The sequence below is a fragment of the Muscardinus avellanarius genome (assembly GCF_963383645.1).
Source record: "Muscardinus avellanarius genome assembly, chromosome: 1".
In the NCBI taxonomy this organism is placed as follows: Eukaryota; Metazoa; Chordata; class Mammalia; order Rodentia; family Gliridae; genus Muscardinus; species Muscardinus avellanarius.
Genome location: NC_137786.1, coordinates 113227816 through 113255608, shown reverse-complemented (window position 1 = coordinate 113255608; position 27793 = coordinate 113227816). Strand labels below are relative to the sequence as shown.

At 46.0% G+C, this 27793-nt stretch overlaps 1 protein-coding gene across 1 annotated transcript in view; it reads left to right on the top strand.

The window, feature by feature from the left end:
* The window catches only part of SPOCK1 (SPARC (osteonectin), cwcv and kazal like domains proteoglycan 1), a gene marked incomplete at both ends in the record, with an annotated part of 559572 nt that overhangs the window by 427665 nt on the left and 104114 nt on the right, over nt 1-27793 (top strand). Inside the window, one exon of the mRNA XM_080690082.1 lies at nt 20987-21101. Coding sequence (XP_080546208.1) covers nt 20987-21101 — 115 coding nt within the window. The remainder of the gene's footprint in view (nt 1-20986; nt 21102-27793) is intronic.

The window sequence follows — 27793 nt, the reverse complement described above, 5'->3', positions numbered from 1 at the left end:
CAGGCTGTGATTGTGTTTTTACACCTCTTTTCTAAGTGCTTCCATTGCTTCTGGTCTCCCCTAAGCTTTATATAATCCAAGTCCTTCAGAACCCAGCGCTGAGTGTCTGGAAGACTTCTCCCCACAGGGATTGCCAGCTCTCACTTCCGTGGCACTCTCAGTCCCTTGCTGTGGCCACCATGCTGGTGGCCAGTCTGGTGTGATAGACTAGTTGATCCAACTCTTGGTCTGATTGAACGCACTTGGAAGGCAGGGACTAAATGACCTTACCACTTTTTAAATATCTCTCAAAATATATTATCTACCATGACAGAGGTGATTTTACAAAATCTGATGACACCCAGAGGTGAGTGTGTTGGTGGACATGAAGAGAGCCACAGATGGTCTAAAAATATTTCAGAGGTTGGAAGATTTCTCAACCAGATACTGTGATTCTTGCCTTTTTTTTTTTTTTTTTTTTTTTTTACAAAGGCTTGGGAGCAGGCTGATCAGCAATTTTTTTTTAATCCCAAAATAGAAACATGGTCATATGGGAACCAGACATGCCTCTTCTTTGAAATCTGTGAGAGGTCACTGAGGAAATGCAAAAATGCAGTTACCCCACACTGATAACACCAGTGGGTAGGAAGGTAAGTTTACCTGGTGACTGTGCAGGAGGCCAGGGTGTGGCTTCTGGTCCATCCCACTGCTCAGAGCCTTGAGAAGAAGGGAGGTCGCTTAGTGGCCCTCCACCTGCTCTACTTGACCAGATCAGAGGAAAAGTAGAAAATCCCTTATCATTCTCTTTAGGAGACTTTCCCTGATAACTCCTTATTGTATTTATTTAATTATTTCAACAAATATCTACAAGAATTTCCATAGCAGTTGGGGAAATGAGAGCTCATTACATAACAAATACATTTAAGACTCAGAAAACATTAGTCAAGTCTAAGCTTTATACTGTATCATCCTGGTAAATGTGGGCAGCTCTTCTGCTCTGTTTCTTCATCTATCATATGAAGCTGACAGTATCTTCCTTTGTGCCTTGAAAGCTTGCTGCACAGACCAAAATACACTAGAAAGGAAGATGCTTTACTGAGATGAAGCAGAGTAAGTTAGGTGCTTTGTTCTTAGCACTTGAAATGAGACATGCCCACTAACATTTAAACATGATGAGTGAATGGCAGGAGGTAGACCTGGCACACTCTCTCCCACTGCAGTCTCCATGCCTAGGGAGGCTGGCACATGTCCGGTGCTCAGTCAGCAGAAGTGCATGATCATGGATGGTGGGAGGCATGAACGCATCCACCAGGCATGTGGAGCCACAGGAAACCTCCTCCCCAGAGAGACTTTATTCAGTTCAGATTCTTAAAGATGCCCTGCACCTACATTAGGATTTTGCCTGCCTCCAGTGCAGCCAAAGAGCCTGTACATTCATGTTTGAGCCCTTCCTTTATGATGTCCCTAAAGAAGGCGAGAGTTTACCACAGGCCGCTGAGTCTGCTCAGCTCTGGGTGCCTTTGTGGCATGGTGGCATCATCTCCCCAGGCAGAGACACTGCTACTGTTCCTGCTCCACTTCTAGCCCTACCTCTGTGGGTGCTTGTGGGAAGAAGATGAACCCTTGACATCTTGAAACTTTTGGGGTGTTGTATTTAGTCCCTAAGAAAAACTTTTGTGTTGGACAGAGTATTGCAGAGGGGGATTTGGAGAGGCATCCAAGGAAGGAGACCAGAAGTTTAGGCCGAAGTTCCTTGGTGCCTTAGTAGAACTCAGAATTCCTCTGCCATTAGGTATCAGATTAACCCAGGAAGCAGGATAGGAAGTATAAAGCTCTTCGAGGTTAGAAAAGTAAGAGGAGGACCAGACAGGGGGAGTCCCTATGCTAAATACTTTATCAGCATTTTAAATTTTGTTTGCCTCAAATTTAACAGCCCTTAAAGTAGGTAGTATTACTTTTGGTCTACAAATGGGAGAGGTAGATTCAAATAGTGTATGGAAGAATTGAGGCCAAGCTGAGGTTTGTGCTCCTGCAGAGGCCATGTCCCCTGCCCTGAATGGCATTGCCTCATAGGGCCAGGAGAGAGAAGTTTTTGCAACTGGCAAGGAAGTAAACTAGACCATACCTTTCCACCTATCAGAATGGCAAATAGTTAAGGAGCCAGTGTGCTCACCTTTGAGGTTTCCTGTGGTCACGTGAGCCAGCAGAGGCTCACCACTACCTGTAGCTCTTTCCTAAGGTTTGCCATGGTCCTGACCTGGGCGTTCACTTGAGTGATGGTTGGGAAGATCACATTGGGCCTTGCCCTTTCCCTGGGCGTGGACCTGGCTTCCCTGTGGAAGGTGAATGTTCTTGCTCTCCAGTGTGGAAACCAAAACAGTCCTCATGCTATCTAGGAACCAGGTCCCATGTCTTCCCTGTGCCCTCTCTGTCCTCCTGGAATCCTCTGGGAACACAGCTGCTCTTTAGGGAAATGTCACTCCCTTCTCTTGCCTTTCAAATGCTGAAGATCCGTGGTTGGAAATGGCTCTAAATTTAAATGTTGGCCTTTTCTTTCTGACATTCCTTGGTCTTCCTAACAGGGCTGCTGCACACATCACCATTCGTGCTGGTCGCCCTGTGTGTGTGTGAGGTGGGGTGGCTGCTGGAATGTCTCAGGGTGCCATGCAGAACCTTCCCCGAAGCTCCTCGTGGCTGCCTCTCAGGGTCTGTCACTCTGAATGCTGAAGGTCTCTTCTGTTAGAACCACATATATGGTTTGCCTTCTCGATGCGGCCTACTATTTTTATTTGGACAACTTGGTTGCTGAGTTAGTCAGGATATGTGGAGACTGTTGTGTGACTGGAAAATGTTCCGCTGTGTATTGACCCCTTGTCTTCTACTGGTGGGGACTCTAAGGAGAGCCTTTTGCTGCCTCAAAGGGTATGAGTACGAGGTCCCAAGATGAAGAGCTGGTGAAGTGGGTGGGTAAGGAAAGGATGACACCAGATTGCTGGGAGAAATTTTGGTGATGATTGAGGACTCCAATAGAGATTTTCTTTTCCTTGTTCTGTAATGTCTAGTAGGGCCCTGTGATATAACCTTCTCTTCCTATAAAATCTTAAGCAGAACAAGTTTTTAATGAGTTCTTCTTAGAGATGATTAGATGTACACTTCTCCAATAGTGGCTTTTCAATGTCGGCCTGAACAGATCCTGCTTCAGCTCTCCTCCCCATCTGATATTTCTCTTGCCCTAGTAACATACCGGACGCTGCTCAAGGGTCAGTCAGTAAATCTCCACAGAAAAGATATGATAGCTATACCAGTCCCAGGTTGAGTGGTGAGTTCTGGGCCATGTGCTGCCCCTGGGTTTTAGTTCCTTCATTGCTGTGCATCCTTTGAGATGCTCCTGCCTGCTCAGTGTTACAGTCACCGAGCAGAAGGGACAGGTCACCTCATGGGGAGGGAGGTTATGGCATCTTGGTGGGTGACGAGCGAGACGAGCTTGGCACCCTGAACAGTCTCAGATGTGGAACGGAGCCACTGTATGGGCCGTGTCCTGAGTCTGTATGGGGCAGGGGTGGGGTTGGCAGAGGAGAGCCAGTGTATGTTCAGAACCATATTCCTGGCTAACACAATGACTCAAGAAGGCAGGGCCCATTGTTATCCCCAGTTCACAAATGTGAAAACGGAGCCTTGGAGAGTTAAGTGACTTACTTGGGGTCATGGAATGAGCAAGTAAGAGCTGGAATCAGAGTCCAAGTTTGTCTGCATTCAGATTTCTTCCTTTCTGTAATACTGTCTTACCCTTGTCCCCAGTAGGACTCTTCCTGCACCAGCTTTTTTTCTTCACACTTTAGGGGGATAGAAGCCCAATCAGCATCCCCAAGATCAATGCTGAAAGAATGGGGTTCCCTTCATGGGCCTCGGTAGAAGGAGCAATGTGTACCCCAAATGTGTAATGTAGTTTCTGACTCCTACAAAGCGAGGCTTTGGGATTGGAGTTGTGCTTTATGGATACTGTTTCATTTAATGATGATTTTTCCCCACCCATCAGTATGGCAAACAGCTTCTTTCTCTGAAAGAAACAGCTTCTTTCGTCCTCAAAAGGACAGCAATTAACCACAGCACCCCCCAAAATAAGAACGCCCCTTAAAACCTAATAGGTACTCAACAAACATTAGCTGAATCAGTGATGTAGAACAGCCCATTGAGGAAAATGCTATTTTCCCCTTTTCATAGATGGGAAAACTGAGGTGCGGCGAGGGGAGGAAGGGGTTAATTCATTCTTCCATAGCTCATCAGGCTAGCGCCAAGAGGATTTGAACTCAGTTTATTCTAGAGCTGGTTTATTCTAGAGCTCAGCTTTCACCCCTCTGCTATTTGAGGAAGTTAGCAGCACAGTTCCAAAGGATTTAGTGGCTGATATATTGGCTTCCCTGTGAGCCTCACAAGTGACATCGTCCTAAGGCAGGGACACAGGAAGGAGGTGATTGATGAGCATAATTATCTGTGGCAATAGCATAATGGGGTGCCACACCACGAGTGCCTGCCATTACTTTGCAGCACAGAATTCCCCCAAACAGGAGCATGCACGTCGCACTGGGTGCTGCAAGGCAGGAGCTGTTCCCTCTTGTTCACCCCTTCCCAGAGCTTAAAGAATCACTCAGCTGTATAAAACACAAATTATATTAGATGGAGAGCAGCTAGCTTCCCAGAGATCACAGTGGAGTTTCATTAATGAATTCTGGCCTGATTAACACAGGTTCTGGATTGACATCAAAATACACAAGTAGAAACTTTCAGAGGGGAAGGAGGAGACTAGCTCTAAATTTCTAATTTTGGATCAGGGGACTGAATGTGTAATGAGCTCCTGGATCTTTGAAGCTTCCCACTTTGCTTAGACCTCTGTATGCTAAGGCTCCACCCAGACTCTGAGGTCTTCTTGCCCCCATTCTGTGCTCAGAGACCCCAGCAGGATGGAAATCTAAGGCCACCTGTCTTTAAAAGCAGCAGCAGCTGCTTCCTTCCTGTCCTAGTTCTTATATCCTGAATACCTCTCTGTGTCCTCCTTAAACTCTTCATTCCCTGAACTATTTTCTAGGACTCCCAGAGGCTTCTCCCTGATGCCTACTTCCTTATAGCTGGGTTCCTATGCCTGCCACTCCTGTCTGGACCTGTCCCAGTTACTTCCCTTTCAAGTGCCTATCTCTACAACCAGCTCCACCTATCTGGTGAGACTCTTGACATCTCCTCCCAAGACAGCTTTTTCAAGTTGTCTCTCCTGGTTTCAGACCTGTTTCTTTCTGTGCATACCAAAAAGTTACCCAAATACTTGCATTCCAGCATCAGCCCCCAACCCTAGCTTCATGAGTTTGCTTGTGTCAAGTCAGGACCATCTTAGGATCACCAGGGCTGTAGTTCTGGCCTCAAAAGACAGTAAGAAAACAGGGCTCTGCATGAAGGATGGGGCTTGGACATGTCTGATGTTGGAGTGGATGGTGGGACCATCCATGTTTGCACAACTCACCTCACAGGGAAGAATGATGGCTAGGGTCTGCCTCCTGGGACACTAGACTGGCTGGCTCCTCTTTTATCAGGTTCAGGGAGAAATGAGATCAAACTGGTTGGGGGGGGGGGACTGTAATCAAAAGAAAGGGAAAAATGGCAGGCTTTGTCTAGCCCTCCCCAGTTTCACACCTCAGCTCCATCATCAGAGAATGGACTATCACAAGGGCATTTTATTACTTAAATGTATTTTTCACAGAGGCAATGCCAAGCAAAGAAAATCCTCTTTGAATTATGTGGCTTTTTCGTTCAGCATTACGAGGTCTTTCATCTCTAAGCAGTGAAAGCAGACAGTAATTCAAAGTTTAAGTTACTGTTTCATTTTTTAAAATATCGCCTTAATCTTGTTGCATTTGGTCAAAAGTCTCCTTTGGCATTTTTGGTACCTTTAGCTGTGGCTTTATTACTGTTGGCTCTTATGAACATATACAGGCTTTATTCAGAAAGATATTCTGGGTTTACTTTCTTGAGCCACTGATGAGAGAAAGAGGAAGAAATTAGGCTGAAGAGCAGAGGGAAAGCAAAACTGAATGGCTGGTGATGATTATCTTTTGTGGGCCCAAGGTGAGATTTTAATGGCTTTTTCTGACCTTGGGGAACTTTATCTTTGGAGAGAGGTCGGTGGATATGCGTAGCTGGCATCTGTTTTCCTCATCCTTCAGAGTACATTGGGGCAACTGGGAATGGATAGGAAACAGGCTATCACTTGAAAAATCTGCTGCTACTTTTTTCCATCTATTTTCTCTCTTATCTGTGAAATCTGTAGGCAAATGAAGGAGGAGTTTTAAGTACAGAGACTCTAAAAGATGCCACCATTTCAGAAACCAAGAACCAGGAGCCTGTCCTCTACAGATGCGTTAGTGATGACTAAGAGAAGCCCCTGTGCTCCAAGGCAGATCAGCAGGTGCCGAGGACAGGAGCCAAGCCTTCCTGCTGAGGACATCCATTCCCCACAGCCTGAGCTCCCGGTGATAAAGCACCATGAAGCCAGCTTCCTCGGAGTCGAGAGCCAGGAGAAAATTAATTTGAGGGCACAAAAGAGCCATTACCGCTCTGCCTTGTCGCGGTTATAGATCCAGTGTAGACTTTTGTCATGCCGACCTTCCTTTTCATTACCGAAGTGGACATCCCACCTCTGCCTCTCAGTGGCTCTGAAGTTCCCTCTCTGCTGTAACCACATAAAATACCTGTGCTTTTCCTTCCTCATTTCTCTGGGAAACTTGTTCTTTCTTTGACAATAGATCTGGCAGGGCTTTGGGACGTCTGTTCTCTATCATTTATTAATCCTTTCATTGATAATTTAAGCATACCTGCACTGGCCTCGGCACTCCTCTAGGGAATGGACAGAGGACGATCTTCACCTGTGATGGCAACTCCAGGAAGGAAAGCCGTGTGTCTTCCTTCCCAGACCCTACTTGTGCGCTACCCTGAGCTGTCATAGAGACGTCCCCACTGTCTACATGTTTGGAAGACAGTCGTTTCTGCCTGCACTCGAGGCTGTTAGGGGAACCATTGAATTGACGAATCATCCTGACCCGATACCAGGATATTTAATAATTAAGAGCACATTTTGGAGTCAGACAGCCAGGGTTTGCATTCTGGTTCTGCACCATGAAGCTGGCTTGCACTGAGCAAGCAGCACTTCTGAGCCCCAGTTCTTTGTGCATTAGATGGGTGCTGTGGTTCTTTGTGTGTACACACTAGGATAAAAATTAAGGGAGAAAGTATAGGTAAAGCTTTTAGCGTAATGCCACATTGATGATTAGTTACAATAAACCTTACCTATATCATTAAGCTCTTAATAAACCATTCCTACCAGCACTGAGAAGGATACAAATACACTCAGTTCTCATATCTGTACTGTGAAGTGCACATGCTAAATACTATCTGGGAAGAAAATAGTAAGGAATAGGAAGAAACAGAGGAACAGGCATGGGGCCATGTATGGCTGACTGGGGTAGCCTAGAAGTGTGGCTGGAGCCATGGGGGTTTGTAGGAGGGGAGTATCCACCTTGGGGGGGGAGAGTTTGGAATAGAAAAGAGGAAGGCATAACAGTTCCTTTGAAATTAAAAGCCCCAACTTGAATTTTTCATTCCATTTTCTGGTAAAAAGTTTTTTTTTAATATTTTACTTTCTCATGCTGAGAATGGAAATGGAGAAACTGGCCCTAATGCCTGGGTGGATACTAGCAAGTGTTAAAAGAAGATGATATGGCATTATAATATAGTCTCTGGCAGCAAGACCTATGTATGCTTCCTGGCTTTTATTTGTATAAATTGTAACCATTTCTGTAGGGCATCCAGAGGTAAGTTAACTACCACCCCAGTTTGGGTCAAGCTGTAATTACATTTATTTTCCTTTATTACATGGTTTACTTATCTCAGGATGTGGAATATGGGCAAGAGACTGGATCCAGTTGGTGGACTCAGGGTCTGCAGGGGATGCTGGTGACAGGTGATAGCATCAGGCAAGAGCGATGCAGAAGCAAACAGGTGCTAGGAAGAAAGGGTTAGGTACCCAGGGGTCAGGCATGAGTCAGAGCCTTGTAGCTGGAGGAACAAAATCAAGACCAGATGGTGACAGTCCTCCAAAGGGAGGACTTGGTTTTAATTCAATTGAATATGTCTATTTTTGGTATTGTGGGTTGAACCCAACAGCTTCTACATCCAAGCCCTTTCTTATTTATTTATTTTTTATTTTATTATTTGTTTTTACCACTGCTAAGTTGCTAAGAGGCTGGTCTGGAACCTGTTATCCTCCAGTCTCAGCCTCACAAGTACTAGGATTACAGGCATGGGCACCATGCCCAGCTAGGACCTGGGTGTTAATCAGGGCCTGTGAGGCAAATGTTAACAGTTCAGAACCTGCAGTCTGACTCCCTGGAAATCTGGAGACTCATCAGATGGAGTAGTGGGAGGGAAGGTCCAAGCTTTGCACTTGCTGGACTGGGAGAGCCTGGACACTACTTGTGGAGTCGAGCGTCCAAGCCTTCATCTGGAGAGCAAGAAACCACTGACTTACAGAGATTTGACTAGAGATGAGGACAACAGTAGTGTCAGAGATAGGACTGCTCGGCAGGCCAGGCGGGTAGCACTGGAGCCCATCTGTCCACCCGCCTCTGTGTCTCATTTATCCTTCCAACCTTTATGTAGTATCTGCTCATGTTTAGCGTATTTTCTGAGTTCTGGGACTAAATGAGTGAATTAAAACAGACTTTGAGGTGCTCATAAGAGAGATAGGCAAGAAAGAGGTCATCACAATGTGGGACATAAGACTTTGCTAGAGGTGGCCACAGGTGCTAAGTGCACCTGGAAGGGTCTGCTGCAAGCTGCAGGCCGGGCAGGTGTGAGGGAGCCTGGGGCCATAGAGAAAAGGCCTTGGTGGAGGTGTGGCCTCTGCAGGGGCCTTCAGGCTGGAGTGCATGTTTGGGAAAGACCCAAGTTGGTGATGATGGACAGTTATGTGGGTGTTAATTACCAGGAGCTTTTTCTACTAGGCTAGAAAGCTTTACTTTTTATCTGAGATGACAGAGAACAAGAAATGGTTATAAGCCACAGTGGGTGTCACAAACAAATTTGCATTTTACAAAGACCACTCAGGTGTAAAGCTGATAGAAGAAAGAATGAAGGTGGGGCTCAAGGAGGGTAGAAGGGGGAGGTATGATTTATTGTCTACCTTTGCTAGGCAGGAAGTCTGTGGAAAGGTTATGCAAATTGCTCTGATTCCCAGTCTAGTAATCAGTGGAGCGAGCGTGGGGTATCAGCTTTTCTCCTAGGGAAGAGGTGCAGGGTGCAGGGAGAGATGCAGATATAACTTGGTCTCTTCCATCACAGCCTGAGAGGGAAGACCATGGCAGAAACTAGTGCCACCCCAGCTTGTCTTCTCTCTCCTCTGAATCTGTCTGGAGGATACTGCCCCAGCTGGTGGGATGAGTGCACAGAAGGCTGGGAGAGGAGGTTTAGTGTGGACTGCCCCGCTCCCTAGGAAACAAGGACAGCTGGAGAGAGGCATCTCAGGGCATTTACAGCAGCAGAGACACTTTTATTTTAAGCAGGTGCCAGTACCTTAGAACATTCTCTTCCTTTCTCCTTGAGCTGCCTGAGCCCACACACCCAGGCTGGGCTGGAGACATGTGGCCTTAGTCTGCTTCCTTCCCACTCTGCCTCCTGTAGCTCTCGAAACCCCTGTGCATGCTGTGCTGTTTTCTGTACTGGAGTGTCTTCTCCACTGGCTTCCTGGTATGTTCCTTTCTTTTCTTTCCTGCCCTCCAACTGCCATGTCTCCAATGTAGCTTCTTTTCTTGTTCTTTCTCTCTCTCTCTCTCTCTCTGTGTGTGTGTGTGTGTGTGTGTGTGTGTGTGTGTGTGTGTGTTACTAATGATTGAATCAGGGACTTTTTAGCATTGAACTACACCCTCAGTCCTATTTTATGTTTTGGAACAGGGTCTTGCTATGCTGCTAAAGCTGACTTCAAACGTGTGATCCTCCTGTCTCAACCTCCCATGCACTAGGATTACAGGCATGTATCACCATACTCAGTTTACCCTTTTCCTCATATCTATAAAATAGAGCAGATAGTCCCTGACTTCCTAGAGTTCTGGGAAGAGGACTGATGAATTCTAGCAGACCCTTTCTGTTTACTTTTGAGGTACAGGTTTAAGTCGAGGCCCAGGTCTACTGTTCTACCTTAGGTCAGAATCAAGCCAGAGGCCTGACCTCTCTCCTGAGGTCTCGCTGGCTCCTCTGGACTGCAGAGCCCTGGAAATGCTTTACCTGAGAGAGCTCCCATGAGGATATTGACAGTGGCCATCATGTCTCCAGCGGAAGCTAAGGCCTGATGTCGTCAGCCTTTGAACAGAAGGGAAGATGTCCACAACATCTAATCCAGGTCTGTGGGCTAACCACCTTCACTCCTGCAAGTTATCCTTGATAATAGCAACTATTTGAGTGACTTTGAATAGTGGCAGTCTCACCAGTGACATATGACAGCTGACAAGCAGGGGTTTCATTGGAGAAGTGGCCTGCCACCTCCCTTGCAGCTCAGCTCCTCAGCCAGGGCCTCCTGTCCCTTCTTTCCACTCTGACATTACACCATTTCCTCTGCCTCCTCAGAAAAAGGAAAAGAATATTCTAAGGCAGCTGGGATGCCTAGAAAGGTTTGCCAGAGCCCTTGATGTAGAGTCTGAGTCATCACATACAGCATAGTGGGGAGAAGTCTAGGGTTTGGATTAAAACTGGAATCTGCTGAAAGGCAGTCATTTGCATTCCTTAGCCTTTAGCTTCTTAATCTGTAAAATGAACATTCTGGCACTTGCTCTTACATGGGGATAGAGAAGGTGCAACCCATAAATATACAGATATGATGTCCTTTGTGTTTACTATCTAGTAGGCTCTAGACAAAGATTCCTGTTTCCCTCAAAAGGTATCTTTGCAAACAGATAAGCTTGGTTCTACAAACTAAGCACAGTATGGTATGGTGGGTGGGGAGGACACAGCCCTTGGGAGGCTGAGACAGGAGGATTGCAGCTTCAATACTAGCCTCAGCAACTAAATGAAACCCTCAGCAACGTAGCAAGACCCTGCTTCAAAATAAAAACTAAAAGGGGGCTGAGGGTATAGCTTGGAGTAGAAGGTCTCTGGGTTCAGCCCTAGTACCAACAGAAGGGAGAGGGAGAGGGAGAGAGAAAGAAAGAGTAGAGGATACCCTTAGGCACAGAATCAGCCTGCAGGAGAGAGACCGGAGCCTGCAGGGTACCATGCTTGGAGTCACACTTCTTCATGTCTATGTGACTCAGCTTCTTCTACATGAGGTCCTGTCTTGTAGGGCTGTGGAGAAAAACTTGAGCTTGGTCATTTTCTGGTTTTGCTCCCTCCGTGTGCTCCTGTCAAGAGATGAGCACCTACTCATAGTTATACTCTTGGGGTTAGAATGAGGGGCAGGTCTGCCAGTCACTTCTGTCCACAAGCCATTTTTTTATCATTTTTTTAAATTTCACATGTTTTTATTGAATACATACTATGTCCAAGTGCTTTTCTAGGTACTGATAGGAGTCAGGGCTGTGAACTCTTAAGTTCTTCATCTGTGCTGCTGCTTAAAATTCTAGAAGGGGAGATGCCGGGTGTGGTGGAGCATGTTTGTAATCCCCACGTTTAGGAGATGGAGACAGGAAGATCACGCAGGTTCGCAGGTTCGTAGTCAGCCTCGCTGGCTAAAAAGACCCTGTTTCCAAATAAATAAAAAATACAAAATAGGTCTGGAAGTGTAGCCCGGAGGTAGAAGGGCTTCCAGAAACCCCAGTACCACCAAAAAAAAAAAAAAGAAAGAAAGAAAGAAAATTCTAGAAGGGGGAAACACCACATGGAAATTTAAAATTACAAAGTATTATCCAGTCCCATTGGGGTCCCAACCAGCACATACCCCAGGGAAGGATCTGTCAGGGAAAGCAGCAGAGGAAGCCAAGGGAACCTACTAGTATGATAGGGAACCTGAAGCCAAGGCCAGGTGTGGGGGCCAGCTAGAGGTGTGCCCCGAGAGGGCAGTGCAGGGCAGGCACAGGGGCACATAGCAGAGAGGCACCCGTCTGGTCAAAGTCTGTAGGAACAGTGCAGAGTGCAGCTTGCCGTGTGAGCACTTGCCCTCAGGAGCGGGCATCTTTTTCTCAGCCTCCTTCCTATGGGTCATTGCATCTTCTTCTTTGTCATGTCAAGTGCATTACTCTGCTGGTTTTGTTGCACATTTTATAGAAACCTTATTTAACTTTGCCTCTAAAGACAACTGGGACAAGTTATATGTGAACTGGTCTGAAATTTGCTTCCTCACTTTCTTAGCTTTGCTAAGTCCTTGACAAAGATATACAAGAGGAAGAGCAGGTGTGGTCCTTGCTTAAGAGAATAACCACAGACAAGATGCTTATCTTCTAACCCGTTTCTTCTGCTGTTATAGGAAGGGTTTCCTTGAAGATCTAAAATGTTACAATTCCAAGTACCCATGTTATGCCTTCTAATTGTGGTGGTATTTGCTTTTGTCAATTAAGAGAATTTGTGCTTCAGAAAAGCCTCAGTCATTCCCCCCCCACGCCCCCACCCCGCCTTTCACAGTTCTCTATGGAAGGCTTGCTGGTTTCCAAGTGTAGGCCAGGCCCCAGATACAACCAAGATGGCCCAGTCACTGCCCTCGAGGAGCCTGCCCCCTAGTGGGGAAAATTAGAACACAACAGTGATCGAGGGGGCTGAGAGATGGGAGAGCTAGGAGAGGAGGCAGGGGATGTTTCTGAAAAGAGTTCCTCTAATATCACTGGGCAGTGAAATTTAAAAAATTTCTTCCACTTATTGATCTGATAATCATTAAACATGTGCAGAGCCTAAAGAAAGTGCAATGAGCAGTATACTCATCGCCACTGTTAGCACTGTGCTACGTCTGTTCTCTTTCTTTATGCTCATACACACTTTTCCTCGAACTCTTTTGGAGTAATTTACAAACACTGTGATACCTTACCCTAAAAATGTAAAGGAGCATTCTCTTGTAAAACTTTAGTAGGTACTGTTACACCTCTAAAACAATGATTTTTGCATAATATCACCTAATAATAGACAGTTCACATTGAAATCACTGATTTCCCCCAAACATCTTTTCTAGTTTTGCATAAATATTATTGAAGAACTAATTAGTTTCCACACTGGGTTTTCCTCTCTCTCTTCCTCTTTTAATCCGGACCACGATCTGCCCAGCATGCGTTTGGTTTTCTCTGTCGTTTGTTTCTTTTTTGAGTCCAGGCAGTCATCTAATGAAACATGCAGGACTTAAGAGTTCCTGTTTCCTGAAGAGTGGATTCAGGATCTACCTTTTGGGCACCAGTTTTTCAAAGGTGCCACTGTGTACTTCTTGTTGTTTGGGGCTAGGAAGCACATACCAGATGTTCCTACTGCCAGCAGTGCCAGCTGACCCTTGCTCCCTTTGCTAAGGGTGGCTGCCATATATTTTAGTGGAAATGTTCATTTTCTTCTTTGTAATAATTACATATTCTGTGGGTTAACACATTGAGTCTGCATGAATCTCTTGCTTGCTGGCTACTTTTTTTTTTTTTTTTTAAGTACTGGGGATGGAACCTCTGGGCTACACTCCCAGACCATATATATATTTTTTTTTTTTTTAATTTGGAAACAGGGTCTCTTAAGCCAGCGAGGATGGCTTCGAACCTGCGCAATCCTCCTGTCTCTGCCTCCCAAGCGCGGGGATTATAAGCGTGCACCACCACGCCCTGGCTGCCAGCTACCTTTACCCAACATTTTTTGCAAACATCAAATGATCTTTTCCTTATTTATTACATGGGCATTATGAAATAGTTGTTATAATTGTAGCTTTCCTTCTAAATGTATTTACCTAGCATTCTTTGAAGAAGAAGGGCTTTATCTTTGCTTCCAGTATAGAAGCTTTTTTCTTGTTGTTATTGGTTTTGATGTGTGTGTGTGTGTGTGTGTGTGTGTGTGTGTGTGTGTGTTTTGTTTGGGATTGAACTCAGAGGCATTGTACTTCCAGTCTGCACCCCCAGCCCTATTTTATATTTTATTTGGTAAAAAGATCTGCTACATTGCTGAGAGCTTTGCTAAGTTGCTGGGGCTAGCTTCGAACCTGTGACCCCCCTATCTTGGCCTCCCCAAAACTGGGATTAGAGGCATATGCTACCCCTCCCAGAGCAGCTTGGCTCTAATACTTCAAGTTCTGCCTTCTTTTGGAGCTCTTAACTCAGAAGTGTATAAAGGAAAAAGAAGCCATACAGATGAGCGGGCGTGAAGCAAGTGAGCACCCACAAGACCAGACTGAGCCCTGGGTCCTTCAGCTGAGTGGTCCTGGCTGAAGGAGGAGCAGCTACCTGTCTCTTCCCAAGCCTGGAGCAGCTCAGGGATCATCTGGAAAGGAGAGGCCATACAGAGAAACAAGAGAAGGGCCTTTGGTCTCACTCAAAGACTTGCTGAACATAAGCATGTGGGTGTGCCATCCTGCATTCTACAAATATTCATAGAGCACTCACCGAGGCCCAGCCCTATTCCAGGCTGTGAACCATTGGGATAATGTCTTGTTCTGATGAAGCTTATAGGGCAGGTTCCATGGGGGATAGTGCACAATGGGGTCAGGCTGGTATTTTGAATGAGATAAACAGGAAATCTGCAAAGACAAGTGAGCCATATAGCTGTCTAAGGAAAGGGGTATTGTCCAGTGCAAAGGTCCTGAAGCCTTTGAGTCTGAGTCTGACTACACCTGAGCAGTAGCGAGGCAGCCAGTGTGGTCAAAGAGGAGAGTGAAAGGAACCATCTGACTCCTGTAGTCAGCAGCTGCTCCCTTCACTCCCTTATTAAAGCCAGCAAAGCCCGGGAATTACTGCCCTACCTCCACTGTGACAGGCTTTTAGGCGAATAAAAACAAATAAGAATTCATCAACTGTGAACAAAATTGTCAACTGTGAACTGTCAACAGTCTGGTTTAAAAATAGATGATAGGTTGATGAAGTACAGTGGAGGAAATAATTTAAATAAAATGTTAAAAATAATACCCAAAGCATTCTCAGCTAAGTGAACAGTGTTGGTGTGCTGGAGAAATGTACTCATTCAAGAAGTGTGTGCGCAGTGAACCAGAGAGAAGTTATTAGTTTTGCTTTACAAATCACAGAAGAGAAAGATTTACTGGTCATTCAGTCATCCTGACATACTGGTGTGTTATGCAAAGTGGAAGCAGAGATCGGTTGAGAAATGTGCTAGCACATTTATTTTTAAGTAGGTCAACATTTTGAATATTTCTGCATAGCCGTACAGTCTTTGGTGTTCTCGTTCTCTCCCTCCTGGCCCCCATTGTGATGGCTGAGAAAGGAGCACGTGTTCTAGCAGGTCCAGGGTCTAGATGTTGTATTTGCACCTGTGTGAGTATGGGTACTGGTACGTGTTTAAAGTTTGTAATTTACTTCCCAGCCTCTCAATTCTTCTCCTTTAGAAAGAGTTAGCACTAATTATTTATTTAACTGTTTTATCCTGAAATTAATATAAAGGCTTGGCTTTTTTATATTTTTTCTTTTCTGGGCATGAGTCACAGCTGATATAATCTAGCTAAGTTCTTTATGTCCAGCCACCTCCTGTCCTGAGGACTTGGGGGTTTCTTAATTTTGATTTTTATATACTTTTATTGTTGCACTGTAGTCTTACATTGTAATGTACTTCAGAGTGATAGAGACATAAATGTACATTGGGTGATGTTTTTGCTTTTGTTTTTTTCTTTCTAGTAGACCTCAGCCATCTTGCACAAAGATCTATGCTTTGTGAACCGAAGACAAAACATTTCCATCCCTTATAGTCTATCTCTTTTTAAAAATCTGGATGGAAAGTATATTGGTTTTCTAGGTCTGCTACAACAAAGTACCACAAGTGGTGGCATAAATGAGAGCACTGTCATCTCATAGCCCCAGAGGCCAGAAGTCTGAAATCAAAGAACTAAATCATGGTTGGTTCCTCCTGAGGGAGCGAGAGAAAGTCTGTTTGATGCCTCTCTCTTTGCTTCTGATGGCCTTCTCTAGGAGTTCCTTGACTTATAGATGGCCACCACCCTGTGTCCCTTCGTATCATCTTCCCTCTCTAGGTGTCTGTCTCAGTCTAAATGACCCTTTCTTATAAGAACATCAGTAATTAGGGCCCAATCTAATGTGCTCATTTTAATTCTGTGGATGAGGTCCCATTCTGAGTTACTAGTAGTTAGAACTTGGATGCATCATGTATTGAGGCCAGAATTCATTCCGTAAAAGAAGGTGCAAAGCCTTGCCTTCCAGTGGGTGGGTGGGGGCCTCTGCAGAGAGCAGTGGTGGTTCAGGCGAGGGGCCTCTCTCGCAGGCTGCAGTGCCAGTCGATGGCAACTCGGACTCTGCTGCAGTGCCTCTCTTTCAGTCCTTCCAGGGGACCTTACCTTGATTTTTCATGTGCTTTCAGCAACTGACTGACTCTTTTTTGGTCAAATATGGAGGATTTGTGTACATCCATTTCCTCTTTTTTTCTACCTCCCAAACAATTCTTTATTCTAGCCCCCCAAAAGGCCATTTTTTGTTTGTTTGATTTTCAACCTCCAGGTTGTGAACTCTTAAGAGGTGAGCTCAGTCCCCAGCCTCAGTATCCCAGAGCTCTGCAGAATATCCACTGGGGTCTGGATCCTCCCTACCTCAGGGCAGTTGTGGAGGAAGCAGAGAAGTGTGACCAAGTCCATGTGCAAGGCAGTCACTGTCTGAATTCTACCAGTGTTTGGCTCTGGCTTTAAGTCCACTGCAAGAGAGAAAGCTCTGAACCCCTTTCATTTGATCTTAAAGTCAGGAGGGAGCCAGTGGTGTTCCTACGGTGTGGAAAGCTGCTTGCTTCTCCCTCCTCACATCTCCTCAGGAGAATCCCGTCTTGCTTTCTGATCCCTGCTTCGTCATTGGGGAAGGCTGCATATGCCTTTATTTGTGTTGTTCCAGCCTTACTGAGAGCTGGACAATCAATCTGTAATATATGTAACGCTCTTTCTGTCTTGATTGGCAGAAGCATGGCGTCTCCCGGGCCACGCACCTGTTCCTACCAGGAGCAGGATCACTGCAAAGGCATGGCAACGGGCTCCTGTCCTCTAGGCTCCCACTGTCTTGGCAGGCATATACTGTTGGTGAAGCATGCCAGCCTTGTGTTTCCAGGATCCATGGGCATATAGGCCAGGCACGTGTTTGCAGTGTCTAGCCAGGTGTGTTCATTCTCTTTACCTGGTGTCTGAGATGTGCAGCTTGGGAGAGGCACAGAGCACCTCCGCTGGTGTTCTATGGTCCCATTTAGCAGGCTGCGCCCTTTGAGTAAAGCTAAGATGGCAACCACCTTTTAGTTCCTTATCTGTTCTGTTCTAGACAGAACCTGGGAGACAGAAGAGGGTGGTCTGGTTGGAAACTGAAAGGGTAACTTCAAGGGTGTACATTAGAGGAGAGCTATAGGAGGGAACTTCGTGGGAGGCCTCTACTCAGGGAAGACTCAGGGCTCCACTTCAGTGCTTTGCATTCTCCAGGTTCCCAGAGGGCACCCACGTGTGTTCTCATTCACATTCCCGATGAGTCTCCCAAGGAGATGTGGCTTTAGCTTGGTCACCACCTCCAGAGAAGCTCTCCACGTTGTTTATATTCTATTGTACAGCATTCGATGCATAACACATGTGTATTTATAGCACTTGACAAGCCTAGTAACAAAGCAAAAGCTTCAGAATCTAACACACATCTTGTGAAATAAAACATCGCCCATTTGTTGCTGCTTCCTGTGAGCTCCTGTCCACCCTGCCCCACTGTCTGCCTTCAAGAGGCAACCCCAACCTGGATGGTATTTGTCATCCTTCTCCCCTGTAAAGGAATTTCTACCACTTATGAATGAATTTCTAAGTAGTCTGTTTTGAGCTGTCTAAAAAGATGAAATTGTAGCCATCTGGGCTTAATATAAATGCCACATAATAGTGTCCTAGAAGACAGAAAGCAGATCTGGGATCAGAAAGCAACAAACTTGGAGTTTGCTGGTGCAGGCAAGTCCAGCTTCCTCTGGTGGCACCTGTCTGCAGTCAGGGAGGAGCAGGCTGGCTCCATGCCTCCATGTACAGAGGACATGCAGGGAGGGGACACCGCAGCCCAGCCAAGGAAGCTGAGTTACAAGAGCTACCGCCACAGCGCTCCTGGTCACAGTGGGGCCACCCAGCGAGCGGGCATCTGGGCCTCCAGAGGTGGGTAGGCCAGGCTGTAGGACCAGCAGATAATGAGCCGCAAAGAGCCGAATGTGGAGCTTGGAGGACTGGGAGTCACGGAGATGGAGAGTGGGGCCAGACGGCAGTGCTGAGACAGAGCCCAGCACCTGCATTCCTGTGGAGGCAGGTGGGGAGGCTCCTGGAGGGTGGAACAGAGAGCAGAATGAACATGATACCCTTCTGCCTTTACCAACCGAAACACTATTTGTTGAACACCTACTATGTGCCAGAGCTATCCACATGTCATATCAGGTATAAGACAGCAACCAAAGTTTTCCCATTGTAAAGCTCTCCATGGTGTAGTGGGAAATCAGCGATCCTGCTCATTAGCTTTCACTAAGTTGTGCTACAGTAACACCTGACCCCAAACATCAGTGGCTTACAATAGTGGGTCGCGTCCTCGTCTGTGCCGAGTGCTTGCCGGAGCTTCACCTCCATCCCATGCTCTCTGCATTCTGGCCCCCGGGCAGGAGGGGCAGCCCTTTTCTGGCACATATAATTTTCGGGGTAGTGGAGAAGAGCAAGTGAGGTGATGCAGCTGCACAGCAGTTCTTGAAGTGTCTGCTCCTACCTGGCTTCATCATCTCGCAGCACGTCTGCCTAGCAGCAGTCACATGGCCGGGGCTGGCACCCCTGGGAGGGGAGGTCCAGCCTCCCGTAGGAGGTGCTGCGTGCAGACACAGAGCCAGCAGTGCAAGTGTAGACTCTCCTTCCAGGGCACCGGGACTACTGGGGAGAAGTATTACCATCCATCATAGACATAGGCAGGCGATGAGAGTAACAGGATGATAAGCCCGTATGATAAATAAAGATAATAATTTTAACTTATAAAATACACTTATGTGTAAAAATACATTTTCCCCTAAATTAGCTTTAGAGATTCTGTTTAAAAAAAAAAAGTTTGGAAATTGCTAGTCTGAAATGGATGTTTGTTCTAGAAAGCTAACCCAGAAGAGGAGAGATGGCAAGAGCTGGTGACAGCGGTCTTGCTCGAGCCCAGGCACCAGTGCTTATGCTGGTGTTTGAGCTTCTCACACTAGTATCTCACCTCCACCTTTGGCATTCTCCTTGGCTCACCTGCAGGCTTCTGTGGGCAGGCCTGCAGGACTCTGCGCTCTGTCCCTACAGATCCCATCTCACCATGTCACTGAGCCCATGTTTGAGGCCTGGAACTCTTCTAGTTTTTGTAGGTCCGACTACCACACAGGGCACATGCTACATACTTCACAAGACTGTACAAAGGGAGTTTTGCATCAAGAGGAAGCCGGCACTCAATAGGCTTGCTCTGATGTTCTCTCCCTGCTAGGGTAGCTGGCACCTGGAGGGGTAACGGTGGGAGTCACTCAGAGTGACTTTAGTGCATATTGAAGCAGGTTTCAAGTGCTCTTTCCCTGGGTTGGTTGGTCATCGACATGCAGACTGAATAGTAGGTCCTCTCAGAATGAGCTAGCATTCATCTGCAGGCATGTGTGTTGCTTTGCAAATGTGTGTGGACTTCTTTCAGAGGTATGCATTTGTGTTTTCCAAGGGCAAGGGCTGTATCTCCTCTTTTCTCTCTTTTAAAAGATCCCCCACGGCACTGATAAGAGCTGCAAGCACAGTGGGGCACACAGTAGATTTCAGCTATCTCTTCTTCCTTTGAACCTCCACCAGGCGCCCACATGGTCCTGGGCTGTGGGCTTTTGCAGGGAACTGATTTCACACAGGCCTTGATCCTGAGAATTTTATAGGTAAAAAGGAAACAAACTCTCAGATCAGATCTACACCAACAGCAAAGGTGCATAATTAGCCACACACAGCATAGTGTGGAATGTCTGTGCTGAGAAGCACTTAGCCTTGGAGTCAGCCACAAGTTTGAATGAGTGTTATAATCTTTCTCAAGTTATTTAACCTCTCCGAGTCTCAGTTTCTTCTTTCATAATGTAGGAGTAATTAACTGTTGTAGTTAGTCTATTGCACCTTTAAAGATCATCGTTTTACCTGTTTGTTTTCTGTATCTGTGGAAATTTAAAAGTAAAGAGCTGGAAGAAATGACCACTGGTGATAAAGGGTGAAAAGAGAGGAATGCTGAGAGGATTCAAGTACTGAATCCTAGAATTTAGTAGATGCTGCCAAATCTATTTAGACAACTAGAGATTTTAAACAAAACTTGGCTTTGGGGCATTGGTAGCAAACACATTCACTTTGGGTTGCTCCCACAAAGAAGGGGGGGAGCTTCAGAGTTACTGTCCAGACTTACAGAAGAAGTCATCACTCCTCCTTCCCAGGAAGAGGGCTGAGAAGACTGCTGAGGTGTGTTAGAGAAGCAGAACCTCCCCTGTGTGGGAGGAAATGTGGGGAAGAAGCCTTCAGTAGTGAGGCAGGAGGACTCCCGGGGACCTCTGGAACTCCTCAGGTGTTTAATTCCATGTTAATAATCTTATTTTATAGGTAGTGACAGTGCAGTTTATCATTCATTAAAATAAGCCTTCCAGTGCTTCCCCAGTGTTTCAGAAGTTATCGTGCATTTGAAAAAAACCATGGAAGGCCATGTCTGACTTAGTATTGGTAATTTAGACCTCTAACCGAGATGGACTTTTCCTTTGCGCCCTCTGCTCCCGTGAAGCCAAGGGCACTGGATGTTTTCTGGAAAGCTGAGTAGGGATCTGTGCTGGCTGCGCTCTCATGGCTGCTTCTATCTCTCCCTTGCAGTGCAAGTTGGAGTTCCACGCTTGTTCTACTGGCAAAAGCCTCACCACCCTCTGTGATGGGCCCTGTCCATGTCTCCCGGAGCCTGAGCCACCAAAGCCCAAGGCAGAAAAGAATGGTGAGTGGGGGCGTTAGGAGACTCCTTGCAGGTGGTGTGGACAGTCATGTCGGGCAGGCTAATGTGGTCAAGCTTTATCCCAGGTGCCTGGAACCTGGCATTCAACAGAGCTGGAGAAATGGTCTGACTTGGCAAGTAAGTTCTCCAGCTTGTGTAGGCACCCTAAACTGAACTGTCTTTAGCTACGATTATAGAGAAAACGAGCCAGAATCTTTGAAAATAATTCTGTTAGATTAAGATATGCACTAGGTTCTTTCGGAGGTCCAATTGGCTCTGGGGTAGGGAGGGGCAGGTTTATCCGAATCTAAGACCAGGGACTGCCCTGGGGTCTAGGTCTTTCTTAAACTCTAATCTCTCAAATCCTTTGAACTTCTCAAGGCCAAATGCCAAAACAGAGACTGCTGAGGCAGTGGAGCTTATTCTCCCCTAAAGCATTTCTTTATTCATATATTCTGCTTGGAGTGCAGCACAGAGCCAGGGGACAGATGAAAGAGAAAGCCTCCCCAGGGGCCACTGTTCCTCCTCCATGGCTGAGAGGGCAAGAAAGTTTGGGCTTCTTCCAGATGTTTTCATGATAGAGAAAATAATGTTCTCCCACTGGCCTTGCCCCTTTCTGAGCCTTCTAAACAAGACCCAAGGAAGGAGCCTGAATGTGCCTTCTATGGAACTAGGCTTTCTCTGCTGTTACAGGAACTCAAGGAAGATGCTGCATATCCGTGTGTGCATGCACAGGTGCATGTGTGTGCACTGTGTCTTTTAATGCCAGCAGCTTCATGATAGAAGAGAGTGAACAGGTGTGAGGCTGTTTGCTTCTTTACAAACCTTCCTTTTCATGGCAAATAGGTGAAGTCTTCAAGTCTTAGGTTTGTTCATGGTAATACTGAGTCTAAAGGCCCTTTGGGAGGTTTAACTCGGGATATGAAAGGATGATGATAATCATAAGCACTGTGACCACAAGTCATCTCTGGAGATGAGTCTTCATTTCCAAACAGCTGGTCTCATTGCACTGGGGCCTGACTGACTGATAAGATTTCAGTAAGGAATGTAAACTCGCATGCATAAGCCTCCTTGTAGTCTAGTCAGAAACTCTACAGCCATGTGGTGTTAAGGAACTGCATAGGAAATTAATTTGCCTGGAAATGTCTGAAGAGTCTTAGGAAATTTCAGCACCCTCTGATGTTTCAGATACATGATTATTACTTTTATTTGCTATTCTGTGGCCAGGGACGCAAGCTGTGAATGCCATCTCTGCTATTTTGCTTGTATTGTCTATAGTTAAGGGCAACTGTGTCTCCCTAAACCTGCTAAGCTTTCCTCATTTACCGTAATAATCAGGGTTCATTTTCTAGAAGAGATTTTTGGCTTTCAAAAGGAAAAACAGCCTGTTTCTTAGTGGTGTCCTATTTGAGAGTTACTCTCAGAGGTTATACTTCAAATGTGCCATCGACTAGAGACAAACTCAGAAAAAGTGCTGATCTTTTAACAAATTAGAACAAGAGTGCCATTTAAAAATGTCTCATTCCCAGATATTTGCAAAAGCATAAACTACTAAGTTAGTGATGAGTTAAGAAGAAAGAACTTAATTCTATCATATATCAGCAGAGAGAACATTAACAAATAATACCAACAATATTCCAAAACAACCAGAATTATGTTTTCTCCTCACTTGTTTTAGTCCTATATAATTTTTTTTCAGGTATGGGGATGGAACCCAGGGGCATTTGGCCTCCAAGCTATACCTCTGCCCTATTTTTATTATTTATTTTGAGACAGAGTCTCACTAAGTTGCAGAAGGCCTCACTAATTAGCTGAGGCTGTCTGCAAACCACAATCCTCCAGTCTCAGCCTCCCAAATGCTGGGTTTACAAGCGTGTGCCACCATGCCAGGCTATATAATTATTTTTATTGTTTCACTACAGTTAGGTCAGTAGTTCACTTTTTTGATTTCTTATGTCTGAAGACCAAAAACAGTCTTGAAAATATTTTGTTCTGTCCATAATACCATCTTGAAAGTAAGAACCATCACCTTGGAAACCCTACCACTGAGTCTGTGACTTGAAATGCCAATAGCTAGCCAGGCATGGTGGCGCATGCTTGTAATCCCTGTGCTTGGGAGGCTGAGACAGGAGAATCACACAGGTTCAAAGCCAGCCTCACCGGCATCGGAGCCTGCCGTGAGGCATTACCAGTGTTGGGGCCTCCGAGGCCGGGATTGGAATCCTGCCAAGGGGTTAGACCGGTGCAGGGGCCAATGGCCAGCATCGGAGCCTGGCGTGAGGCAAGTTCACTCCTGCGGCCTCCAAGGTCGGGACCAAAGCCAGCTTAGGGGTTTGACCGGTTCAGGGGCCAGCGAGACCAGAACTGGGTCCTCCCATGAGGCAAGGCCGCTGCTTGAGCCAGCGAGGTCTGGATCAGTCCACTGAGTAGCCAGGCCACTACTGGGACCATCAAGAGTGGGATTGGTACTTGCAACGCAGCATGCACAGAGAAATATCGCAGAAAATATAAATCAGACGCTTCTCTTAATCAGCAATAACTAGGAGGAAAAGGGCAACAGGAAGAGGTTGAGCTATAGAAAGGGCCCTATAGTGAAGCAACTAATGTGACCAATCAGAGGGTATGTAATACTGGAGGACGGAGCCTCTTTAAAACGCAGGAGGTACATAAACAAATGTATCAAAGTAAATCACCAAAGAAGTGTGGGATGGAGGGAGGGGGAGGGAATGGGACCGGGGGGGGGGGGGGGGCCTGGAGGAGGGCTAATTGGATGATGTGTGCTTGTATATCCTCTCAAGTCTTGTACTCCAATGTGATTGATATATGACTACAATGCACCAATTTAAAAAATAAATTAATTAAAAAAAAAGCCAGCCTCAGCTACTTAGTGAGGCTCTCAGCAACTTAGTGAGACCCTGTTTCCAAATAAAATATAAAATAGGTCTGGGAGTGTAGCCCGGAGGTAGAAAGCCTCTGGGTTCCACCCCCAGTACCATCAATTTAAAGGAAGGAAGGAAGGAAGGGAGGGAGGGAGGGAGGGAGGGAGGGAGGAAGGAAGGAAGGAAGGAAGGAAGGAAGGAAGGAAGGAAGGAAGGAAGATACCAATAGCTCACACTTGGTTCCATGGAGTTTTGAAGATGTTCTTTGTTAAAAATCTTTTTTCTGGGCTGTATATCTGACACTGGTGTTTTCAGGTAGGCATCAGGGAATTAGAAACTACCCGTTGAAGATAAGATGGAATGGCTATAGTTAATTTATTACAGTGTCCAACTTTTTACAAGTCGAGATTTGACTGTGAGGTGTTTGTTTAGGTCTTTGGGTACAATTGCAAGTCTAAGGTTATAGCAGTTGCACAGCACAGACACAGAGGTGCACAGTGGGGCATTGACAGAGAGCTCAAGGCAAGTTTATTGTAGGCTGAGGGGAAGGCAAGAGAAAGTGACTTACACCAGGCAAAGGAGAAAGGGTTGCTTAAGGCCAAAATGTACCAAAATGATTGAAACGTTGAAAATAAAGTTTGGGGAAATTGCAAAGGAGGTAAACACCAGCAAGGTTATCAAAAGCTGCTGCTTTAATCAGAAACCTGGCACCTTTGGGGAGTCAGCGGGCTGTGGGGGAAGGGGATAGACGAGTGACTTGTCTGGAGAGTCCCGTGTAGTCCCGGTTGACTGGCTGAGTCACATGGTGGGGCGGAAGCACCCATGTTTTAAACCGGGGTGTGTGTTGGGGGTGGGACTAACAGTGTGGGAACGTCAATTCTCTTGCAACATCTGGAGCCTCACGATGGATGCTTGGGATCTTGCAGCACCTGGATTCTCGTGATATCTCCGCTTCTGGCTTCCAGGGTTCTGCCTCCTGTCCCCACTGCGGGGTCACGTTGGGGGTGGGGGAGACCCGACCTATCAGTGATCGAGCTTTTTTCTTTTGTGACAATCTTGAGTGGGGCTTGTAGTGAAGGAGGCAGGAGCCATTCCTCATTGGGCCCAGTGCTTTTTGTAGCTGTTACCAATTTGGTGAAAGTCATATGTCGACACTGTGTTAAACTTGAAAGTATGCACCTGCATTCTCATATCAGTTTGTCTTTTCTGGCTAGCAGAGGCTCAGCTGACTCTGGGAGCAGCTTGTGGGTGCCTGCATAAACTTAAGAACATGATGTGTGCCAGCAAATCCATGGGAGAGAGTACTGGGCTTCTTTCTGGAAGGTGGAAGGAGACTGGTACCTCTGGGTTGTTCCCAATTAGGAACTCTTTTACAGTTGCTGTTTCAGTCCCATTCCCTTCCTCCCATTCCTAGTCTGCCTATGACAATCCAACTGTATCCTCATGGAGGAGCATATAATCCACTTCTGGGCTATAATGTTCAATGTTGATAAGGTTTCCCTGGAGGATAAGAATGTGTCACTAGCAGTGAGGGCACTGAGGAATCCCCAGGGTCATTATGAGAAATGAAACATTTAAATTAATAATGTCTTAGCTGAAAACATTTGGTTGAAGGCAGACCTTCCTTCAGTTTGATGGTTCTTACCACACAGCTCTCACATTGGTTAGGACAGGCATGGAGGGCTGGGCTAGGTTGTGGCTGTTAGAGTGAACCAGAGGATGATGATGCAAGGGGGAGCTCAGAACTGAAAAGAAGGGCAGCTGTCAGTGGACCATGCAGCTGTGTATGTGTGGTTGTGGGGAGCTGAGCCCACCTTCCCTTACCTGTCAGTTCCCTCTCAGAAGATGCCAGTAGCGGCCTGCTGTCCACAGGTTCCTGCCTCAATGAGATACATCATGCATGGCTCTGGACTGTGTCAGGACCACTTTTGTTTCTGTTCCTTTTTACAGTAAAGATGTCTCATAGGCTCACAGATATTAGCGTGTCATATGTGCCGCAGTATTAGTGTCATGGCTCTTATTTTATTTTCAACAGTTACCTCTGTTTTAAGCCAGGCATTGTGGCACATGCCTGTAATCCCAGGACTTGGGAGGCTGGTACAGGAGGATCACAGGTTCACAACCAGCCTCAGCAACTTAGTGAGGCCCCTATATACCTCAGTGAGACCCTGTCTCAAAAATAAAATAGAATAGTGGAAGTAGCTCAGAGGTAGGATGCTCATGAGTTCAATCTCTAGCACCCCCCCAAAAATTATCTGTGATTTGAACCTCAGTTTTATCTGATAATGCACACATTGATTGAGTAACTTCCAGAGTGAAGAGTGCAGCAGAATTGTATCTAAAGTCTAGGACATAGGGATGTAGTAGACCTATGAGCTGCAAGATTGGTGGGAGGCAGTTCCTGGTGTTATCATTCTTTGGCATCTACCCACCTGTATGGAGTCCTTTCCATCTTCAGCCAGTCAGCTACCAATATTTATTCTCACCTGTATCCGGTAAGAAATATTTAAGGTTCCATCCATGTCCTCTGCATGCCTTGTCCATTCAGTCATGAGGAGTCCTCTTTCCTATCCATAAAATGCTAGTGGGATTACTAACCCCTCTTGGCCCATATCCAGGGTACAGAAAACCTCAGGTGCATTTCTATGATGTTCTGGCATCAAGACAGCTGTGGAAAGGTTGGAATCTCAAGTCTTCTCCCCACCTTCAGCCTTTTCTTTTCTGTGCAGAGGCTATTTGAATGAAGCCTGACTTAAATTGGCTTTTGTATTGGTAGCAAAACCCAGGTACTTTTTTTTTTTTTTTTGTGTGTGTGTGTGTGTGTGTGTGTCTGGGGATGGAACCCAGGGGCATTTGAACTCCAAACTACACCCCCGCCCTATTTTTTTAATTCTTTATTTAGAAACAGGGTCTCACTGAATTACAGAGGGCCTCACTAAGTAGCTGAGGCTGTCCACGAACCATGATCCTCCGGTCTCAGCCTCCTGAATGCTGGGGTTATAAGCATACGCCCCCACATCCGGCTTCAGGTACTCTTTACTGTACAGCTTCTCCCTCATCTGAGTTTCCAGGATTGCCTCCTCCCAACTCAGAACTGGGTCAGAGCAGGGACAACCGTGGTGAGCAGACCTTCTTTGGGAATTCACCTGCCTCTGCTGCTTCTTCTCTTCCTGGGGTTTTACTTCTTGTAGCTCCAGGGTCCATCAAGACTGGATGTGTGGGTGGAGGTGTATAAGGAAAGGGTCGTGCTTGCTTGTCTGTGTCACGCTTCTTTTAGGCTTTGGTCTTTTCCCTTAAAACAGGGGAAGCTCTTGACAATCTTAAGTTTCTTCTCTGCTTTAAGTTCTAAGAGCATTTTTTTTGGAAGTCAAGACCAAGTGGTTGATTTTTTATTCTCTTTGTCTATCTGGCATCTTTTGATGTATCTCTTGAAGAGCTGGCAGGGAGTGGGGTCATCCTCTAATACCACTGAATATTTCCTGTTATACCTCTTAATTACCTTATGACCCTGGGCAAGTTACTTAATTATCTTATCTTTTTGATCCTATAAAGCCAGGCCAGCCTCAAGAGTATAAAGTAATGGTTATCAAAACAAAAAGCAAAGAAAAAAGTTTAAGAAGTGAGAGTGGAAGGCTTGGGGTTATAGCTCAGGGTAAACCATATACATACCCCATATGCGGTCCTGGGTCCAATTGCCAGCACCACTACCCTCCAAAACCAGGTGGAGATGAAATGGAAGAGTATGTACTGAGTTCTGTGTGCTTTCCTGAGTTTTCAGAAAAGAGCTCTCCCATTCTCACTTGATGTTTTTCAAGC